The sequence below is a fragment of the Hemitrygon akajei genome, chromosome 13, assembly GCF_048418815.1.
Source record: "Hemitrygon akajei chromosome 13, sHemAka1.3, whole genome shotgun sequence".
Classification (NCBI taxonomy): Eukaryota; Metazoa; Chordata; class Chondrichthyes; order Myliobatiformes; family Dasyatidae; genus Hemitrygon; species Hemitrygon akajei.
Genome location: NC_133136.1, coordinates 58,472,717 through 58,491,529, shown reverse-complemented (window position 1 = coordinate 58,491,529; position 18,813 = coordinate 58,472,717). Strand labels below are relative to the sequence as shown.

At 43.4% G+C, this 18,813-nt stretch overlaps 1 protein-coding gene across 3 annotated transcripts in view; it reads right to left on the bottom strand.

Moving 5' to 3' along the window:
* corin (corin, serine peptidase) overlaps positions 1–18,813 on the bottom strand; it is a 199,345-nt gene that overhangs the window by 82,669 nt on the left and 97,863 nt on the right. For all 3 annotated transcript variants that reach the window (XM_073064708.1, XM_073064709.1, XM_073064710.1), the window contains exon 6: positions 5,446–5,559. In XM_073064708.1, coding sequence (XP_072920809.1) covers positions 5,446–5,559 — 114 coding nt within the window. The remainder of the gene's footprint in view (positions 1–5,445; positions 5,560–18,813) is intronic.

Below are 18,813 nucleotides of genomic sequence, written 5' to 3'. Positions count from 1 at the left end.
GCTGCAAGCAGGCGACACTGAGGATCCTGGCAATCCCTGGGTGAGCGGTCATTTTTGATGTGTGTTCCCTTTTGAAGTACCTGAGACCTGACAGAACTTGGGACGAACCGATGAATTCTTCTGAATTTTCTCTTGCACTGGGCCTTGCGAGCAAGTGTGTCAATTCCCTAAAGAATCAGCGCTCTTACCTTAGCTTGAGGCAAAATTCTGGTAGGCCACTCCTTTCCCTCAGGTCCGTTAAACTGACAAGACCAGACATCCTGTTTCTGATTCTTTAACCCCGGTCGATAGTTCAGAACAAAATTGAAGCATTTAAAGAAAAGAGACCATCTGGCTTGCCTGGAATTCAGTCTTTTGGCCTCCTGAATATAACCAGGTTCTTGTGGTCTGTCCATAGAATAAAAGGGTTCTTGGCTCCCTCAAGCCAATGATGCCATTCCTCCAAAGCCAACTTGGCTGTGAGCAGCGCTCTATTTCCACTGTCGCAGTCCACCGCTGCCGGAGTGAAAGCACTTTCCATTTTGCTAGTCCAAGCAAAGGGCTCTATGAATCTCTTGTTTAGTGCTGTTAGCAGAACTGCCACTGAGGTGAAGTTCCTTGATTAAGTTCATTTTACTGATGAACTTTCAGTAAAAGTTGGCAAATCCCTGAAATCGTTGGACTTGTTACATATGGGATGCTTGTGGCCGATCTCCGAGATTGAGATTGGCATCACAGATGATAAAGCCCAATAAAGAAATGGTGGGGTTATGTGAAATTTGAATTTCTCCAGCTTGACATAAAGTCCGTGATCTAGAAGCCTTTTTAAGACATCTCTGACATGAGCCACATGCTCCTCCATGGATATCGAGAAGATCAGGATATCATCCAAGTAGATCAAAGTAGACAAAAACATACTTATGGAAAACATCCCAGAGCACATCTTTTATAAAGGCCTAGAAAACTGTTGGTGCATTGTGCAGCCGAAGGACATGACCAGATACTCATAGTGCCCTGTCAGTTTGTTGAATGCTGTCTTCCACTCGTCACCCTCCTTTATGCAGACCAAATTGTACGCACTCCGCAAGTCTAGCTTCAAGAATATTCTTGTCCGTTGGAGAATTTCAAAGGCAGTGTTCATGAGCGGAAGGGGGTAACAATTTTTGGCCGTTATGTGATTCAGTCCTCTATAGTCAACGGCCACAGGCTCCCATCCTTTTACCATACAAAGAAGAAATCTGCGCAGGATAGTGAGGTGAAGGTCCAAATGAATCCCATGACAAGAGCCTATGTGTACTCCTCCATAGCACTTCTCTCTAGAGAATACCAGTACCAGGGAGTGGATCTATAGCACAATCATAGGGTCAGTGCGGTGGAAGAGACAAGGCCTTTCCCTTGTTTAAGGCCTCTTCCAAATTCTTGCAGACAAAAGGGATTTTGACTGGCTTGGGTGTTGCAATTACCCTTGAACCTTCCTCTGAGGATGACTCCTGAAGGTCTTTAGGTGATTCACAGACCTCAGAATCTCCTCCATAGGCTCTCTAGAGTTGTTAGTTGAAACAGTGGTTAAATCGGACTCCAAGTCTTCATCCGTATCCTCAGACATCAGCAGTGAGGCACTACAAATATTCCTTGTGCTCCTGGGACTAGGCTCCAAGAGTTGAAGAGTCCAAGGGTGACTGAATTCCTTAGGCTTGGCTGGAGTTGGCTTGTCTGCCCTTGGAAGTAGGACTGGGTCTCCAGGTTACCTTGAACAAAAGTCAGCTTCCTTGTTGGCTGCTGGTCTCGTTAGAGTCTGGAGGTTGGTACACCAAGCCAAAAACATTCCCTGTTGCAACAACACAACCAAGCAATGATCTTTCCTTCCTTCCAGTTCACGGACGGGTTATGCTGAGACAGCCAAGGGTGCCCGAACATCAGGGGTATGTGAGGTGATTCTATGATATGGAAACAAATGCCCCCTGTATGTTCTTCTATTCTCATTCACAAAACCTGCGTCTGCTGCAGGATCTGCCCAGACCCAAGAGGACGACCATCCAGGGCAGTTGCAGGCATGGTCTGGCTCAACCCCTGCATGGCTACACTGAGTCAACGGGCGGACCCCAAGTCCAGGAAATTACTGGCTGTCCAGAGTCTACAAAGGCATTTATCTCTCACCCCCAGGAGATCTCCACCTTCAGCGAGACACCCGAATCAGTAGGGTTGGAGTAGTGGCTGCTACCACTACGGTCCTCCCAATACCGGACAGTCTCAGCGGTTCTCCCGCCAGCTGCCGCTTCGAACATTCAGCCCGCAGGTCACCTGCCTACCCGCAGTAGTAGCAGCGGCCTTGACTGACGCTGGGACCTCTCATCGGCAGACAGTCTTCTCCAGCCTATCTGCGTAGGCTCTAACAGATCTGGAGCAGGTGATAGGCTGGTCATCGTCAGAGGTCGGGAAGTAGAACAGTAATGTATGGAGGCCGGGCTTGGGCTGTCCCTCTTTGACCCCTTGAGATAGTCCCACTTCCGCTCCACCAGGTGATTATCAAGGACGATGGACTGATCAATCAGTCTCTCACTCCTCAACCAGCTCTCCCAAGTGTGAAATGGTTCACTTTGGTAGGTCAAATATGGTGGCAGAATATAGTATTAATGGTAAGACTTGGCAGTGTGGAGGATCAGAGGGATCTTGGGGTCTGAGTCCATAGGACACTCAAAGCTGCTGTGCAGGTTGACTCAGTGGTTAAGAAGGCGTATGGTGCATTGACCCTCATCAACTGTGGGATTGAGTTTAAGAGCTGAGAGGTAATGTTACAGCTATATAGGACCCTGATCAGACTCCACGGAGTACTGTGCTCAGTTCTGGTCACCTCACTACAGGAAGGATGTGGAAACTATAGAAAGGGTGCAGAGGAGATTTACAAGGAGGTTGCCTGGATTGGAGAGCATGCCTTATGAAAACAGGTTGAGTGAACTCGGCCTTTTTTCCTTTGAGCAACAGAGGATGAGAGGTGACCTGACAGAGGTGTATAAGATTATGAGAGGTATTGATCATGTGGATAGTCAGAGGCTTTTACCCAGGGCTGGAATGGCTAGCATGAGAGGGCACAGTTTTAAGGTTCTTGTAAGTAGGTACAGAGGAGATGTCAGGGGTATGTTTTTTTACACTGAGAGCAGCGAGTATGTGGAATGGGCTGCCGGCAACAGTGGTGGAGGCAGATACGATAGGGTCTTTTAAGAGACTCTTGGACAGGTACATAGAGCTTAGAAAAATAGAGGGCTATGGGTAATCCTAGGTAATTTCTAAAGAAAGTGCATGTTCAGCACAGCATTGTGGGCCGAAGGGCCTGTATTGTGCTGTAGGTTTTCTATGTTTCTCTGTTTCTATAAAGGCATTCTTTAATTGGCTTCAGAGTCCAAGGCCTCCCCGTTTCATCCACTCTCCTTGGCTAAAGTCTGAAATTCAATAATGTAGTGGGGGGTTGACAGACTACCTTGACACACCTTCATCAGATGGACTGAGGCTTTGTTTGCTCTAGCAGGATGAGGGAACACCCTCCCAACGGCATCTATGAATTCCTCCGAATCTGAGCAAATCGTTGACCTTTGCTCTCAATGCATGGTAGCCCAGGCTGGGCTCTCCTGCTTGGGAGAGAGATCTTGAAGGCCACCTTTCCACACTGCATAGGGAACTGGGATGGCTGTAGCTCAACCACCGATGAATACTGAGTGAGGAAGCCATGGCAAGAACCTGGGGCCCCACTGAATCTCTTTGTGGTTGGAAGATGGATTGACTCTGCAGAGCGACTGACAGCCTCAGCCAAACGCTCTGGCTTCCTTCTTCCAATAGCTGTCCACGGCAACCTGGGGTCGTACATCTCCCGGTTCTGTCTAGAAAGTTTCTCACTGTGGCTGACCACTGCTGACGAGAGACTCTGATACCCCACTTGGTCCATGTCAGGCTCACTCATTCTGTGAGAGACCCAAGGTGAGGATTGTAAGGACCCAAGTGCTGGAGTATCTGAGATTACAATCGAGACTCGATACGAAACTGAAATGAAGACAGGTTTCTAAACTGGACACTAGACAAGAATCTGAAGTAGATCTGATGAATGAACACCAAACCTCAGATCAGGTGCTCTTTAAATATTAAAATCCTGGTGCCAAAACATGGCGGTCAATTAGCGGGACGGGCCTGAATGTTTAAAGAGGCCGAGCCAACTGTCCATATTCCGGAGAGTCGGAACATCTAAACCCCAGAAGCTGGCACGGTTGGGTATGTATTGTAATATTCCCAAGCCTCTTTTTTATGCTTTACCTCGCTTCAATCACTGTCGTTCGCTTGATTTTCCAAATCTTAGAAAAAATGACAATTGACAAGGACAGTTGTCAGGAAGAGGAAAATGTTTTCAAAGTATTACTTGTGGGATATACAAGTGGGAGACCCTGCCACCTCTCAGCCTTCCAAGGTAAATCACTTCCCTATCTAGCTAGGTTCCCTACCATCAGTTCCCTAACTTCTCACTGACCTCCTGAGCTCTTATCTCTACCTCTCACCTCTTTACACTCTTGTGGTTATCCTAACTCTCTTAAACCATACTCAGTACATCTAATCCCTCCCGTACATCCCTGGCAATCCTGGGCAGTATGCTGTGACAGACAAGTAGCCAGGTCCATCAAGCTGACTCTACTAGGGGTGGGGGGGAGGAGAGACACACACTAGAGAAACAGAACCCCACAGCCTGTGAAAAAATGCAGCCTTTGTATCACCTACTCCCCCAGTAAACTGCTCCCTCCTTTCACCTCAACACCTCCACCCAGATTGATAAACTGGGCATCAGTGATCCACCTTCCCGCTCTTGTGCCGTTAAAGTCAGCCTGATGACCACAGGATCAGTGGCAACTCTTTGCGGATCAACTTGTGCATATTGTGAAGCTGCGTCCAAACGTGTAAATGCTTGAAACTCGCCAACTGATACTGCTGCTCTGATAAATAGCATCAACATATAAACTGGTATTCTGATCACACCTCTCGCAAAACTGTGGAGTATGAATCAGTGTAGCTGCTAAATTCCCCACTAAGCAGATTCAGGCCAAGTTAGCAGTAGGATAGGAAATGGTCTGGGAATAGCAAATGCAGTGGGCATGTAGCCTGGGAAAGCAAATTATCCCACCAGTCAACTGAATTCCATGAGGATCTCAGCTACATTCTCTAGAGTAAGAAATTGCTTTTCAAAAAAGGCAAAGTTTAAGACAGATTCTCTGACGATAATGTCAGCATAAATTGGCACTGCTAATCTAGTAATTGATCTGAAATGAATGCAATAAATGTGTTACCAAAAGATGTAGAAGGCAGCACTTACTTAGTTATATACTTAGATTTCATAGAGTAACGCACAAGAACTCATTATAATACTTGACTTTTTGAGAGGAGTTCAGTCAATTAATGGGGGGAGGGAGAGAGGGAGAGATAACAGTGACATACTGCAGTTTGCTTCATCGCTCCAGTCTTCACAATCCTTGTAACCATTGCACACCAGTTTCCTTGGGATACAGAAGTCAGTACCGCACAAGAAGAGGTCCGGATCTTTGCAGGTTTCTAGAAGGTCAAGAAAAGAACATTTGACAAGCATCAGGGTCCTTTATGTCAAATGAATTTCACAAGCACAGATTATATCAGCAGACATAATAAAATAGCTATCAATTCTGCCTTTAAAAAATCTGCATACCCAGTAACCAACATCGTGATGATTAATGTATCGCAAAAAAAATCTTAATACCTTTAACACTGATTACCTAGTGTCTAGTTGACATAGGGACAGAAACTTAGTAACTCAGAACAATGGAAGATTAGTATAAGTGAGTGCTTGATGTTCAGAAGTGACAGGTCAGTCGAAGGGACTGTTTCTGTGCCATGTGGTTTGATCATCGATATTATACACTCCAAGGCCACTTTAGTAGGTACCTCCTGTACCTAATAAAGTGGCCACTGAGTGCATGTTCGTGATCTTCTGCTACTGTAGCCCATCCACCTCAGGCTTCAATGCTTTGTGCATTCAGGGATGCTCTTCTGCACACCAGTGTTGTAATGTGTGGTTATTTAAGTTTGTGTTGCCTTCCTGTCAGCTTGAACCTCTCTGGCCATTCTTCTCTGATCTCTCTCAACAAAAAGATGTTTTCGATCACCGAACCACCACTCACCGGATATGTTTTATTGTTTTTCACACCATTCTCTGTAAACACTAGAGTCTGTTGTGCATAAAAATCCCTAGAGATCACAGTTTCAGAGGTACTCAAATTACCCATCTGGCACCACAAATCATTCCACAGTCAGAATCACTTAGATCACATTTCTTCTTCATTCTGCTGTTGGATCCAAACAGCAACTGAACCTTTTGACATATCGGCACGTACTTATGTATTGATTGGCTGCCACATGATCCTATTAGATGTTTGCATTAATAAGAAGGCACACAATTGTACCTAATAAAGTCACCACTGAGTGCATGTGCCGTTTAATTTATTTTTGAGACACATAGGTATGTGCATTTATAGAATTTAACTAAAGCAACTTTTAATTAAATTTTCTGACATTCCTAGAACTAAATAGAATAGATTTTATTCTAAGAGAAAATACTTTATTGATGTAAAACATGAATTTATTATTAAGGATGGTTTATCTGCTGCATTTGTTTCAGCAAGTGGAAACACACCCTGCTCAGTTTTTTTTTAAATTAAACAAAATATACTTTATTCAAACATAAAAATTATATACAACAACCATTCAATGACTTTCAATTCTTTACAGTTGTTACCATTACTGTTTTTACATTTTCAAAATTTTTGCCACCCACGTGGCACTTTGTTCTTTCATATTTACATTCAGGGGGTATACACCCAACCCCCTACCCCTCAACTCCAGTGGGAGAAGAACCCTAGACTGTGGTCCTTCCCCACCGGGCCCTTGCGGTGGCTGCACCGAGTTTGAGTGCGTCCCTCAGCACGTACTCCTGCGGCTGAGAATATGCCAGTCGGCAGCATTCCCCCACGGACATGTCTGTGTGCTGGTAGACCATCAAGTTTTGGGCCGACCAAAGAGCGTCTTTGACCGAGTTGATGATCTGCCAGCAGCACCGGATGTTGGTCTCGGTGTGCGTCCCCGGGAACAGCCCGTAGATCAGAGAGTCCTCTGTCACGCAGCTGCTGGGGATGAATCTCAAGACTGCCTCTTTCATCCTCCTCCACACCTTCTCCGCGAACCCACAGTGTGCAAAGAGGTGGGTCACCGACTCCTCCTCACCACAGTCCTCCCGTGGGCAGAGGGGTGTGGAGACGACGTTCCGGGCGTACAGGAGGGATCAGACTGGGAGGGCCCCTCTCACCGCCAGCCAGGTGAGGTCTTGGTGCCTGTTGGTGAGGTCTGGTGATGAGGCATTTTGCCAGATGAACTGGACGGTCTGCTCAGGGAACTACTCCACTGTATCCATCACATCCTTCTCCTGCAGTGCCTGCAGGACCTTACGTGCTGACCACTGCCTGATGGCCCTGTGGTCAAAGGCGTTGACCTGAAAGAACTTCTCTACGAAGGATAGTTTTTTATTTTATTCCTACATGTCACTCCCAGCCCTTATAGCTCTCCAGTGTGTAACTTACCTCTACCCATACAGGTTCCTTAGTTCCTCACACGGGGGTGGAATCTTTAGACTCCAGCACTCCCAGCAGGTAAATATAAAAATGCTCAGAAACTGCAAGCAGACAATTCATGATTTTACACCCAAATAAATAGATGTTTATGTTTGGATTCAGATTCACATGCAATTCAGCCATCTGCTCTTACCCAACAGCCTTTGAAAGAATCACGATGTGAATAGTTGTATTCCCTAGCCATTATCCTATTGGACAACAGTTAATGTTCCACAGTTTTAATAAATGTTTCATGTTCACATTCAATCTACCAGTGGAGTGCACAATGCAAACATCGTTCTGACTGTCTACCATGTAGCGTGCACTGATCAATTTGTGAGAACAAAGAAAATTACATTTTACATTTATATGAAACAACATACACATAATGCTGGAGGAATTCAGCAAGTCAGGCAGCATCCATGAAAATGAACAAGCAGTTGAAGTTTTGGGCCAACACCCTTCAGCAGTCCTGACCTGCTACGATCCTCTAGCATTTTGTGTATGTTGCTTTTGGATTTTCAGCCTTTGCAGAGTTCCCTGTGTTTATATATAGTTTTAACCTCAAGAACTTGGTACATTTTTCAACTTCATAATTGATAGGGATGAGGTGCACCATCTGACAACTCATTTGTTTATCTCAGAAGAACCAACAATTGCGTCACCTCTGCAACTAAATTTGAGATGAATGATTACAAGGCCTTTGCTCCTCGGTTTAGATTAAACAGTTGTACAAGAATGCAATAGAATCTCCCAACAGTGACCCAGATAAAAAAACAATTGTAATTAATTCAAGTTGACCTCCATCTTTATCTCGGATAAGAAATGTACAGTGACGGCCCGAGAATGAACTGGTTCATGTGAGTATTTTAAAAAAGACCTCTTCCTTCTGGACCTGCCATCAATCCTCGTTTTCCAAGCCTGATAGCTCAGAAATCCAGATAAAATGTTTGGTGTCAGCCACTATTTAACTGGATTGCATCTGTGGCCGCTTACGTTCTCAGTCTCTTTTACTGAACTCACTGCTTTTTGAACAAAAAAAATTACAGGAATATGCCATGAAATTACTTTCATTCTTTCAATTCAAAGTCAATGCCTTCAGTAGTGTTCTATTACATCTCATGTGGCCCCGGGCTACGATAACTGGAGAGCTTCCCTCCCTCCCAACCAGGCCCTTCCTTTTCCAATAGCAGAAGAATCCTACACTGTTGTACCTCCCCCACCAAACCCTTATGGTGGCTGCATCAAAATCCAGTGCGTCCGTAAGCATTCTGTGCATCCACATACACTCCTGGCTCCAGCATATAACTCCAATTACGAAGAAAGCACAGCGGCATCTCTATAGGAGTTTGCATGGATTTGGCATGACAACTAAAACTTTGATAAACTTCTATAGATGTATGGTGGAGAGTGTTTGACTGGTTGCTTCCCAGCCTGGTATGGAAACACCAATGCCCTGGAATGGAAAATCCTACAATAAGTAGTGGATACGTCCCAATCAATCACCAGTAAAGCCTTCCCCTCGATTGAGCAATCTACACGAAGCATTGTTGCAGGAAAGCAGCATCCATCATCAGAGACCCCACCACCCAGGACATGCTCTCTTCTTACTGGTGCCATCAGGAAGAAGGTACAGGAACCTCAGAACTCACATCACCAGGTTCAGAAGCAGTTACTACCCCTCAACCATCAGGCTCTTGAACCAAAGTGGATAACCTTACTCAATTTTACTCACCCCCATCATTGAGATGTTCCCATAACCTATGAACTCACTTTCAGGGACTCTTTATCTCCACTTCTTAATATTTATAATTAATATTTGTTAATTATTATTTCTTTCTTTTTGTATTTGCACAGTTTGTTGTCATTTGCACACTGGTTGATTGCCCAAGCTGGTGTGGTATTTTATTGATTCTATTATGGTTATTTTTCTATTATGGATTTATTGAGTATGCCTGCAAAAACTGAATCTTGGGGTTATATATATATAGATATATATACATATACATACACACACACACACAACCCTGAGAGAGAGAGAGATGTGTGTGTGTGTGTGTGTGTGTGTGTGTGTGTGTGTGTGTGTGTGTGTGTGTGTGTGTGTATCCAAAGCAAAGCAATGGCTGTTCTCCACTCAGCACTGATCACTTATTTTATTGTGAATTGACTCATTTTACCATGCCCCTCGCCCACACACACACACACACACACACACACACACACACACACACACACACACACACACATCTAAAGTTTCTGTATTCAAGGTTTCTTTTTCTTGACTGAGGTTTAATCCTGAATTTTTTAAAACTATTATCTTTTTACCCCAGTGCTAACGTGGCTGATGCTTTCATATATTACTCTTGCTTATCTGCTTCCTTTGAATTTTTTTTAAGGTTTTAGGTAACCAAAATAGCCAGTATCCAAAATAATTGCCACCAACTGAATAATCTTAGAATCAGTGGCAGCAATCACTGATGTGATTGGTTTGAGCAGATCTCTTCTGTTTACTCTCATTATTTGCTCTTCCTGGGACATAACCATTTCATTCCCTCGTGATGTGGACTACTTGACCATGCTTCTGGCAAGTAGCTTCTCCAAGAGCTCAAAACGGAATAGAGCAATCAATCACCTGATGAGGTGAGGCTAAAATTGATTTATTGTTTAATTTCACAGCATGGTGAAGAGGCAGCTCTAATTAAATGCATACAATTCAATCAGCGCAGCATCTAACTTAGCAAAATAGGAATACATTACTTTTCCCCACATCAGGAGATTAACAGACAAAGTTTTGTTCTGTTCCTCCAGCAGCTTCATTAGAAGACTATGCTTAGTTTTTCTTGTCAACTTTTTTGCCGGCTAAAATGTTGGTCACAGTTTTGTTTTGCTCTTTTCACAGACTGGTGGAGATCAAAGATTTCCAAAATAATGGCTGCATAAAGCAGCTAAAGTAATATAAATGTATTCTTTGTGGAAATCAACAAATAATAAGCTCCTCTTTCTGTGTTCTTATTGAATGTAAAATCTAATAAGATTACTTGCTTTAAAGCCAGTATTGAAAATAATTGAGTACAGTAACAACGAGGTTAGGTTGCTCGACCCATGGACTAGTGATACAGGGACATGAATCCAAATCCTATCACAGCAACTCAGCAATTTCAAGTAATTTAATTTAAAAAAAAATAAAAGATCTTGAATCAGACACATGCAAAACAGCTGTCCTCAATGTTAGAGTACACAGAGTACACTCGCATGGGTCCCAGCTATGCCTACTTTTAGTCGTCTACTTGGAGCAGCCTATGATCCAAACCTCCCCTGGTGTCCATCCACCACTTTTCCTATGCTACATCGGTGACTGCATTGGAGCTGCTTCCTGCACCCATGCGGAGCTCGTCAACTTCATCAACTTTGCCTTCAACTGCCACCCTGCCCTCAAATTTACCTGGTCTATTTCCGACACTTCCCTCTCCTTTCTCAGGTTCACTGTCTCTATCTCTGGAGATAGCTTATTCACCCATGTCTATTATAAACCCACAGACTCTTCAGAGCTACCTGGAATATAAGTCTTCCCACCCTGTTGCTTGTAAAAATGCCATCTCCTTCTCTCAATTCCTCTGTCTCTGTTGCATCTGCTTTTTCATTGCAGAACAAGGGAGATGTCCTCTTTCTTCAAAGAAAGGGGTTTCCCTTCCTCCACCATCAAAGCTGCCCTCAACCACATCTCTTCCATTTCACGCATGTCTGCTCTCACCCCATTCTCCCACCACCCTACCAGGCATCTAGCGCATAATTCTATGGAACTTCCACCGTCTCCAATGAGATCCCATCACCAAGCACACCTTTTGCTCTTCCCCACTTTCTGCTTTCCACAGAGATTGCTCCCTATGCAACTCCCTTGCCTACTCTTCCCCCCCAGCACTTACCCTTGCAAGCGGAACGAGTGATACACCTGCCCCTACACATCCTCCCTCACCACCATTCAGGGTTTCAAACAGTCCTTCCAGGTGAGGCGATACTTCACCTGTCAGTCTGTTGGGGTCATATTCTGTATATGGTGCTCCTGGTATGGCCTCCTATACATTGGTAAGACCCAAGGAGATTGGGAGACCACTTCACCGTGCACCTATGCTCTGTCTGCCAGAAAAAAGTGGGATCTCCCAGTGGCCACCCATTTTAATTCCACTTCCAATCCCATTCAAATATGCCCATCTATGGCCTCCTCTACTGTTGTGATGAGGCCACAGTCAGGTTGGAGGAACAACACCTTACATTCTGTCAGTGTAGACTCCAACCTGATGGCATGAACATCAATTTATCAAACTTCCAGTAATGCCCCCACTCCAACCATTCCCCATCCCTTTTTTCCTCTGTCAACTTATCGCCTCCCTCTGGTGCTCCTCCCCCTTTTTCATTCTCCCATGGCCTTCTGGCCTCTCCTATCAGACTCCCTCTTCTCCAGCCCTGTATCTCTTTCACCAATCAGCTTCTCAGCTGTTTACTTTGTCCCTCCCCTTCCCAGCTTCACCTATCACCTTGCGCTTCTCCCACCCCTCCCCCCACCTTTTCAATCTACTCTCTGTGACTGTCGACTATACCTTTTCCCATAGATACTACCTGGCCTGCTGAGTTCCTCCAACATTTTGTGTGTGTGTTGCTTCGATTGACAGCATCTACAGAGTTTCTCTTGTTTGAGTACATCTGACAAATTACAAAGTCCAAAGTACATATATTATTGAAGTATGTATATTAAATACAACCTTGAGATTTGTCTTCTTGCGGGCAGCCATGAAACAAAGAATTGCAATAGAACCAATTAAAAAACCCACACAACAAAGACAGTCAAACACCCAACATGCGAAAAAAGAACAAATTATACAAACAATAAAATAAACAAATAACACACAGAACATGAACTCTGGAGTCTCCGAAAGTGTGTCCACAGCCATGGAGCTAGTTCAGCAGCATGAGATGTGAAGCCAGTCCAGCAGCCTGATGACTGCAGGCCAAAGCCACATAGCCAGTTCAGTACTGAGCATAGCTGCAGGGTCAGTTCAACACTGAAGTGAGTAAGCCTAGGTTATGCACCCAAGAAGCCTTACCCAGACTCAGTTGAGGTAAAATGAACACATCTAGTAGTTGAAATTCCAAGTAAAACTGGCCAAAATCACTCAATAGTCTGTTACTAGAGCCACTGGAGACCTTAGAACATCTTCATTAGCACCTGTCTGTGGCGTGGTTATCTTCAGCTACATCAGCAATGATCTTCCCTCCATCGCAGAATCTGAAGTAGAACCCTTCCTTGACAGTTCCAGTTTTCACTTCCACGTACTGTGCAATGAATTCTGCTAGGGAATGTTTTTTTGGCTGGAGTTAACAACTGCTAAGTAACATTCATCCCAAAAATGTGTCACACAATAAACACCTTCAACAGCAATATAATAACTAATTTTCAACAGCATCACATTGCCAAATACACATTGTTAAGATCCACTTAAGCCAATCGGATCAACCATGGCCTCAGTGAGGACATGAAATTAGGATAACAACTGTTTACTTAAACAAAGTGTAGGTCATCTCATAACCCATATGTTTTCAAAGACTTAAGCCTGAAGACTAATGGAACTTCACATCCTAGAAGTTCTCCTGCAGTTCAGGTGCAAACCATCCCTTCTATACATGTCCCAATGACCCAAAACTCTGTTGCCCTCCCTCCTGCACCATCTCCTTAGCTACATGATCTTCCTTTCTGGCCTCACCAGCATGTGGCATTGCGGCAATCCTGAGATCTCAAACCCGGAGGTCCTGTCCTTTAACTTAGCACCTAACTCTTTGAACTCAATTTGCAGAACCTCATCATTGGTACCGACATGGGCCACATCCTCTGGCTGCTCACCCTTGCAGACTCAATGCAATACTGCAGACTCAATCCAAGATGTCCCTGACCTTGGCACCTGGGAGGCAAAATACCATCTGGGAATTGTGTTCACATCCACAGGAACTCCTGTCTGTTCCCATAACCAATGAATCCTCTTCCACTACACCATCCAACATCTCATTGGGAACTGTGGTGCACAGAATGCCCCAACTCTCACCCTCTATACATTCCAACATCTCCTCGGGAACTATGGCGTGCAGAAAGTACTTCTTGAGTGACACGTACAAAATGCTGGCGGAACTCAGCAGGTCAGGAAGGATCTTTGGAAATGAGTAAAGGGTGCATGCTTCAGGCTGACACCCCTTATCATTTCCATAGTTCATGTGTGACCTGCTGGATTTCTCCTGCATTTTATATGTGCTGCTCTGGATTTCCAGCATCTACAGAATCGTTAGTGTTTAAACTAGTGTGTCTTTCCAAGTTTCTTGGATTAATTTCTTCAATCTAACTGAAGTCCTTTTACTTCAGTCAAATACTTTAATCTTTGATCATTTATTTTCGGATTTGTTTTTTATATGAAACAAAATTGCACTGAAATGAAGATCCATGTAATTCCATTTATTTCCCAGAACAAGAGCCTGCCCCAATGTCCATACTGAGTAATTCCAAGAGCTGACTACTAACTAATGGCAGAGATAGACTATATGACTAAGGATCTGTATGAAAAGTATTGTTCCATCCTGCCATTTACTTTATTGGATATTTCCTATATTTTTTAAATCAGAAGATAGTTGCTTCTAGTCTTATTGTGAAGGTTATAAAAGTCATTTCTAAACTTTTAGAAACCTCTTTTTCAGTCAATACTTATGGCTAACTCAAACATGATTTGATAAGAGAAATAAACTGGGCATTGGACTCCTAATGAACATACCTTAGACAGTCAGAACACATAACCAGTTCACCCTCCCCATCATCAACAACAGCGATGGCCTCTAGCACCGTCCGGTCACCCAGTCACTGCACGCCCTGCTCACATATGTATGGTGTCGCGAGACCATGGATCTGTGCCTGGCAAGTCTTCTCCAGGGTGCAGGCCTGGGCAAGGTTGTAAGGAAGACCGGCTGTTGCCCACGTAGCAAGTCTCCCCTCTCCACGCCACCGATATTGTCCAAAGGAAGGGCAAGGGCCAATACAGCTTGGCACAGTGTTGTCACAGGAGTTGCCAGAGCGAGGTTGAAGGCAACGTCGGTCTGCCTTAGGGACTCCAGCTCTGGATTTGTCCTCAGGGTTTACTCCCGAAGCCTTTCCCATGAGTGGGAATGGCCGCAAGGCAGCAGAGGTTTGAAATCAGAGTTTTCCCTCTCTTAGATAGACTGCCTTCCCAGGCTGCACGGCCAAATACCTAAGCAATTGCAAGATCAAGTTTGTCCATAACACAACAATGGTGGGGCTCGTCACCAACAACAATAAGATAGCTTACAGAAAGGTGTTGGAAGAGCTCAAGGACTGGTGTCAGGGAAATAACCTCTTCCTTAATGTGAAAGAGACAAACAAAGGAGATGGTTATCGACTTCAGAAGAACTCGCGCCACTTACAACCCAGCTTTACGTTGGTGGCAGAGCAGTGAAAACTGCAAGTAGTTTTAAGCTCCTGAGAATGCACATCACACACAACCTCTCATGGACCCAGAACACATCCTACAAGAAAGCTCATCAGTGCCTCTGCTTTCTGAGGAGGCTGGATTTTGTACGTCCTTACTCACTTTATTCTACAGATGTGCAGTAGGAAGCATCCTGGCAATCAGCATCATAGCTTGGTACAAAAACGGCACTGTGGCAGACAGGTAAACTCTACAACAGGTACTCAAATCTACCCAGCACATCACCATCACCAGCCTACTCACCATCAAGGACTTAGATACAGAAAGGGCTCAGAAAAGGGCCTGTAACATCATGAAGGATCCCACCCACCTGGCTCATGGACTGTTTGTCCCATACCCATCAGGGAGCACGTTACATACCATTCACGCCAGGACCTCCAGACTTAAAAACAGTTACCTTCTGCAAGTAGTAAGGCTAATCAACAGCTCCACCCACTATCTCCACCACTATTTTATTATTTCCCGTCAGTCACCGAGTGTCACTTTATAGATTGCATGTACTGTATATAAATTAACTTATATTTTTACATTTGTTGTGTTTTTAATATTATTGTGTTTTGTATCTTTTGAGTCTTTTTGCACTGCATCAGATCTGGAGTCAATCAGTTATGCTGTTCTCTTAAAACCTGTGTACAGGAACTGACATGAAGCAATCCTATAATCTCATTGCAAGTAATGTGAGCACTCTCCAAATGTAATTCAATAATTACATGTCGTGATGAAGGGTGTTAGCCCAAAAGGTTGACTGTTTATTCCTCTCCATAGATGCTGCCTGACCTGCTGAGTTCCTCCAGCACTTTGTATATTCCACTCTGGATTTCCAGCTTCAACGGATTCTCTTGTGTTTATAATTAAATAATTAGATCCTCTGCAAAAACTTTTGGCAATTCTAGACTTTTAATTTTAATTCAAAAGTGCAAACTAACCTTAATAAATCTCAATAAATCCTTAATAAATGGCTAATGAAAATAAAGAAATATATTACCTTGCCTTCCTCTTCACAATACCTTCCATTAAAAAAAATTATTCTAAATCATTGCTAAGATCAAAGGTCAGGTTTTGTTAGAAATAGTTCGATCACCAACCAGCACAGCAGAAGTCTCCAGGTTCAATACCTGGATTGCCCAGAGTTGACTGATTTCACCCAGATTCAGCGCAGATGGGGATCTCCAAAAAAGAGGAAAATGTACAGGATAGGTCTCAGCTCCTGATTGCCCTCTAGTGTTACTGCTAATTACTGTACATATTTGATTAAATTATCTGTACTCTGTCAAGAAGAATCTGTGACAAGTAGTAAATGAAACAGTTCAAATTGCTGACTCAGTTAAATAAGTTAAAACATGTTCACCAGAACAAACTAAATATTATAATTAGCTTGTTCAAAAAATGAGTTTTGTGCTCAAGCCAGCACCCTTGTACTATAAATTCACCACTCTTCATATGATTTTGTTAAAACTGTGGGATAAACATCAAATTGTTCCTTCCCTGCGTTGACTTCATCACTGATGAAGTTAGATACACTGGGGATGTAAATTTGTTTACCTTCCTATCCATGCTGTAACATGGAAAATTATCTGAAGCTTCTCAAACAAGATTAAACCAATTGCCAAGGAAGCATCTGTCAAAATGCATAATGCAAAATAAACAAGGAATTTGATCACGGAAAGAGATAAGACCAAATTCAAGTTAACAAACTTAATATTTTATAGCAGTAAAGCAATTTCTCCTTCAAATTAACTTAGCAAATCTTCTCACAATAACAGCCTGTTCTTTTTGTTTTTTGTTCAAATAATCATCTGCCACTTGATTGCACAAGCGCCATAACAGCCCTGTAACTGAATTAAAGGATTATTTTTATGACCAGCTTCATCTTCCGATCAATTTTGAACCTTATCTGGTACCTTCATATCTGCCAGCAGTATATCTTCACTACACTGTATGATTCAGTCAAACACTACAGTAGTTCTCTTGTGTCAGGCTCAGCAAATATTTAAAGCAAATCACATGAAAAACATCAATGTGGGTATTAGACATTTACCCAATCTTCCATGCAAAAGAAAAATTAAATGGGTGTAATCGCTGTTGATGTCATAAGTTACCATGCTCAAGTTCCACTTACCGGTATTCCTTTTTCCTCAACTGATTAAGCTTTACCCCTTGACTTTCTCTGGTCAGGCAAATCCCCTGCTTCATTTCAACTCATCACACCATCTTGCTTCCACAGACAGGCAATGCTATAACTAAGGCTCATAAAGGGAATACCACCAACTATCTGGATTGAACCAAAAAAATGACTCCTTATTGGAATTACTCTGTAAGATGGTGCAAACCATACTCTGATTCTTGAGATTTTAATAAACATCACCATGGAGATTGTGATATTTGCAATCTTTATTAACATAATACTTTCAACAATAAACACACCAAAGATCTTTTGTGGCCAACCAACCAATATTCTCAAACAAGATCCTCTCCTATTGTAAAATACAATGTTTTACAGACTGTTTATGAAATGAATGAAAATAATTCCTGTGGACTCAATAACATTCAAATTCACATCTGTGATTTCTGGAGGGTAAAGATCCATGTTGAGCGCAAAAGCAAACGTTACCTCCACACTTGTGGCAGTTGAGTAACTGAGCAGCAAACAGGAAAATCTTTACTGTTAATGAGCAGTTGAAGGAGAAACTTATTTGCAGAGGGGGAAAAAAAACAGGTTCTTCTATTTCAAACAAGAGAAAATCTGCAGATGCAAGTGCCAGGAGGGAGATCAGTGGGGAGGGACAAATGGACAAGGGAGTCACATAGTGAGCGATCCCTGCGGAAAGCAGAAAGTGGGGAGGAGGGAAAGATGTGCATGGTGGTGGGATCCCATTGGAGGTGGCGGAAGCTTTGGAGAATTGTGTGCTGGACATGGAGGCTGGTGGGGTGGTAGGTGAGGACAAGAGGAACCCTATCCCTGGTAGGATGGCGGAAGGATGGGGTAAGAGCAGACGTGTGCAAAATGGAAGAGATGTGGTTGAGGGCAGCGTTGATGGTGAAGGAAGGGAAGCCCCTTTCTTTGAAGGAGGAGGACATCTCCTTCATTCTGGAATGAAAAGCCTCATCCCGAGAGCAGGTGCGGCGGAAACAGAAGAATTGAGAGAAGGGATGGCATTTTTTCAACAGAGTGGAAAGAGGTATAGTTCAGGTAGCTGGGGGGAGGGGAGAGGAAGAGGTGTGTGCGTGCGTGTGTGTGTGTACACACGCATATATACACTTATCTTTCCCTCGATTGAAAATTCATGCTTTCATGATTCATTTTGCCTATTCAGATCTAGAAGTTCTCTGGAAAATAACTGCTATGAATCACAAGGTAGCCAGACAGTGCAATTTGTATGAACTAGGTTATAAACAATGAAATTGCAAAAGATCTCTTCTAAATTTTGCTTATTGGGCTAACAAAGTGCTTTTTTAATGCTTTGAAATTTTCCATTTGGAAAATAAAATGTTCAGACCAACTTTATTGGTGATTGGTAACCAGGATTTCAGATTTATGTGTTAACAGTTGTCATGGAGAACTGCACATGTTATTGCTGTGTTAAGTTAATTACTCACTCAGCCATCTGCCATTCTGCGTGTCAAAGGTTATAAGA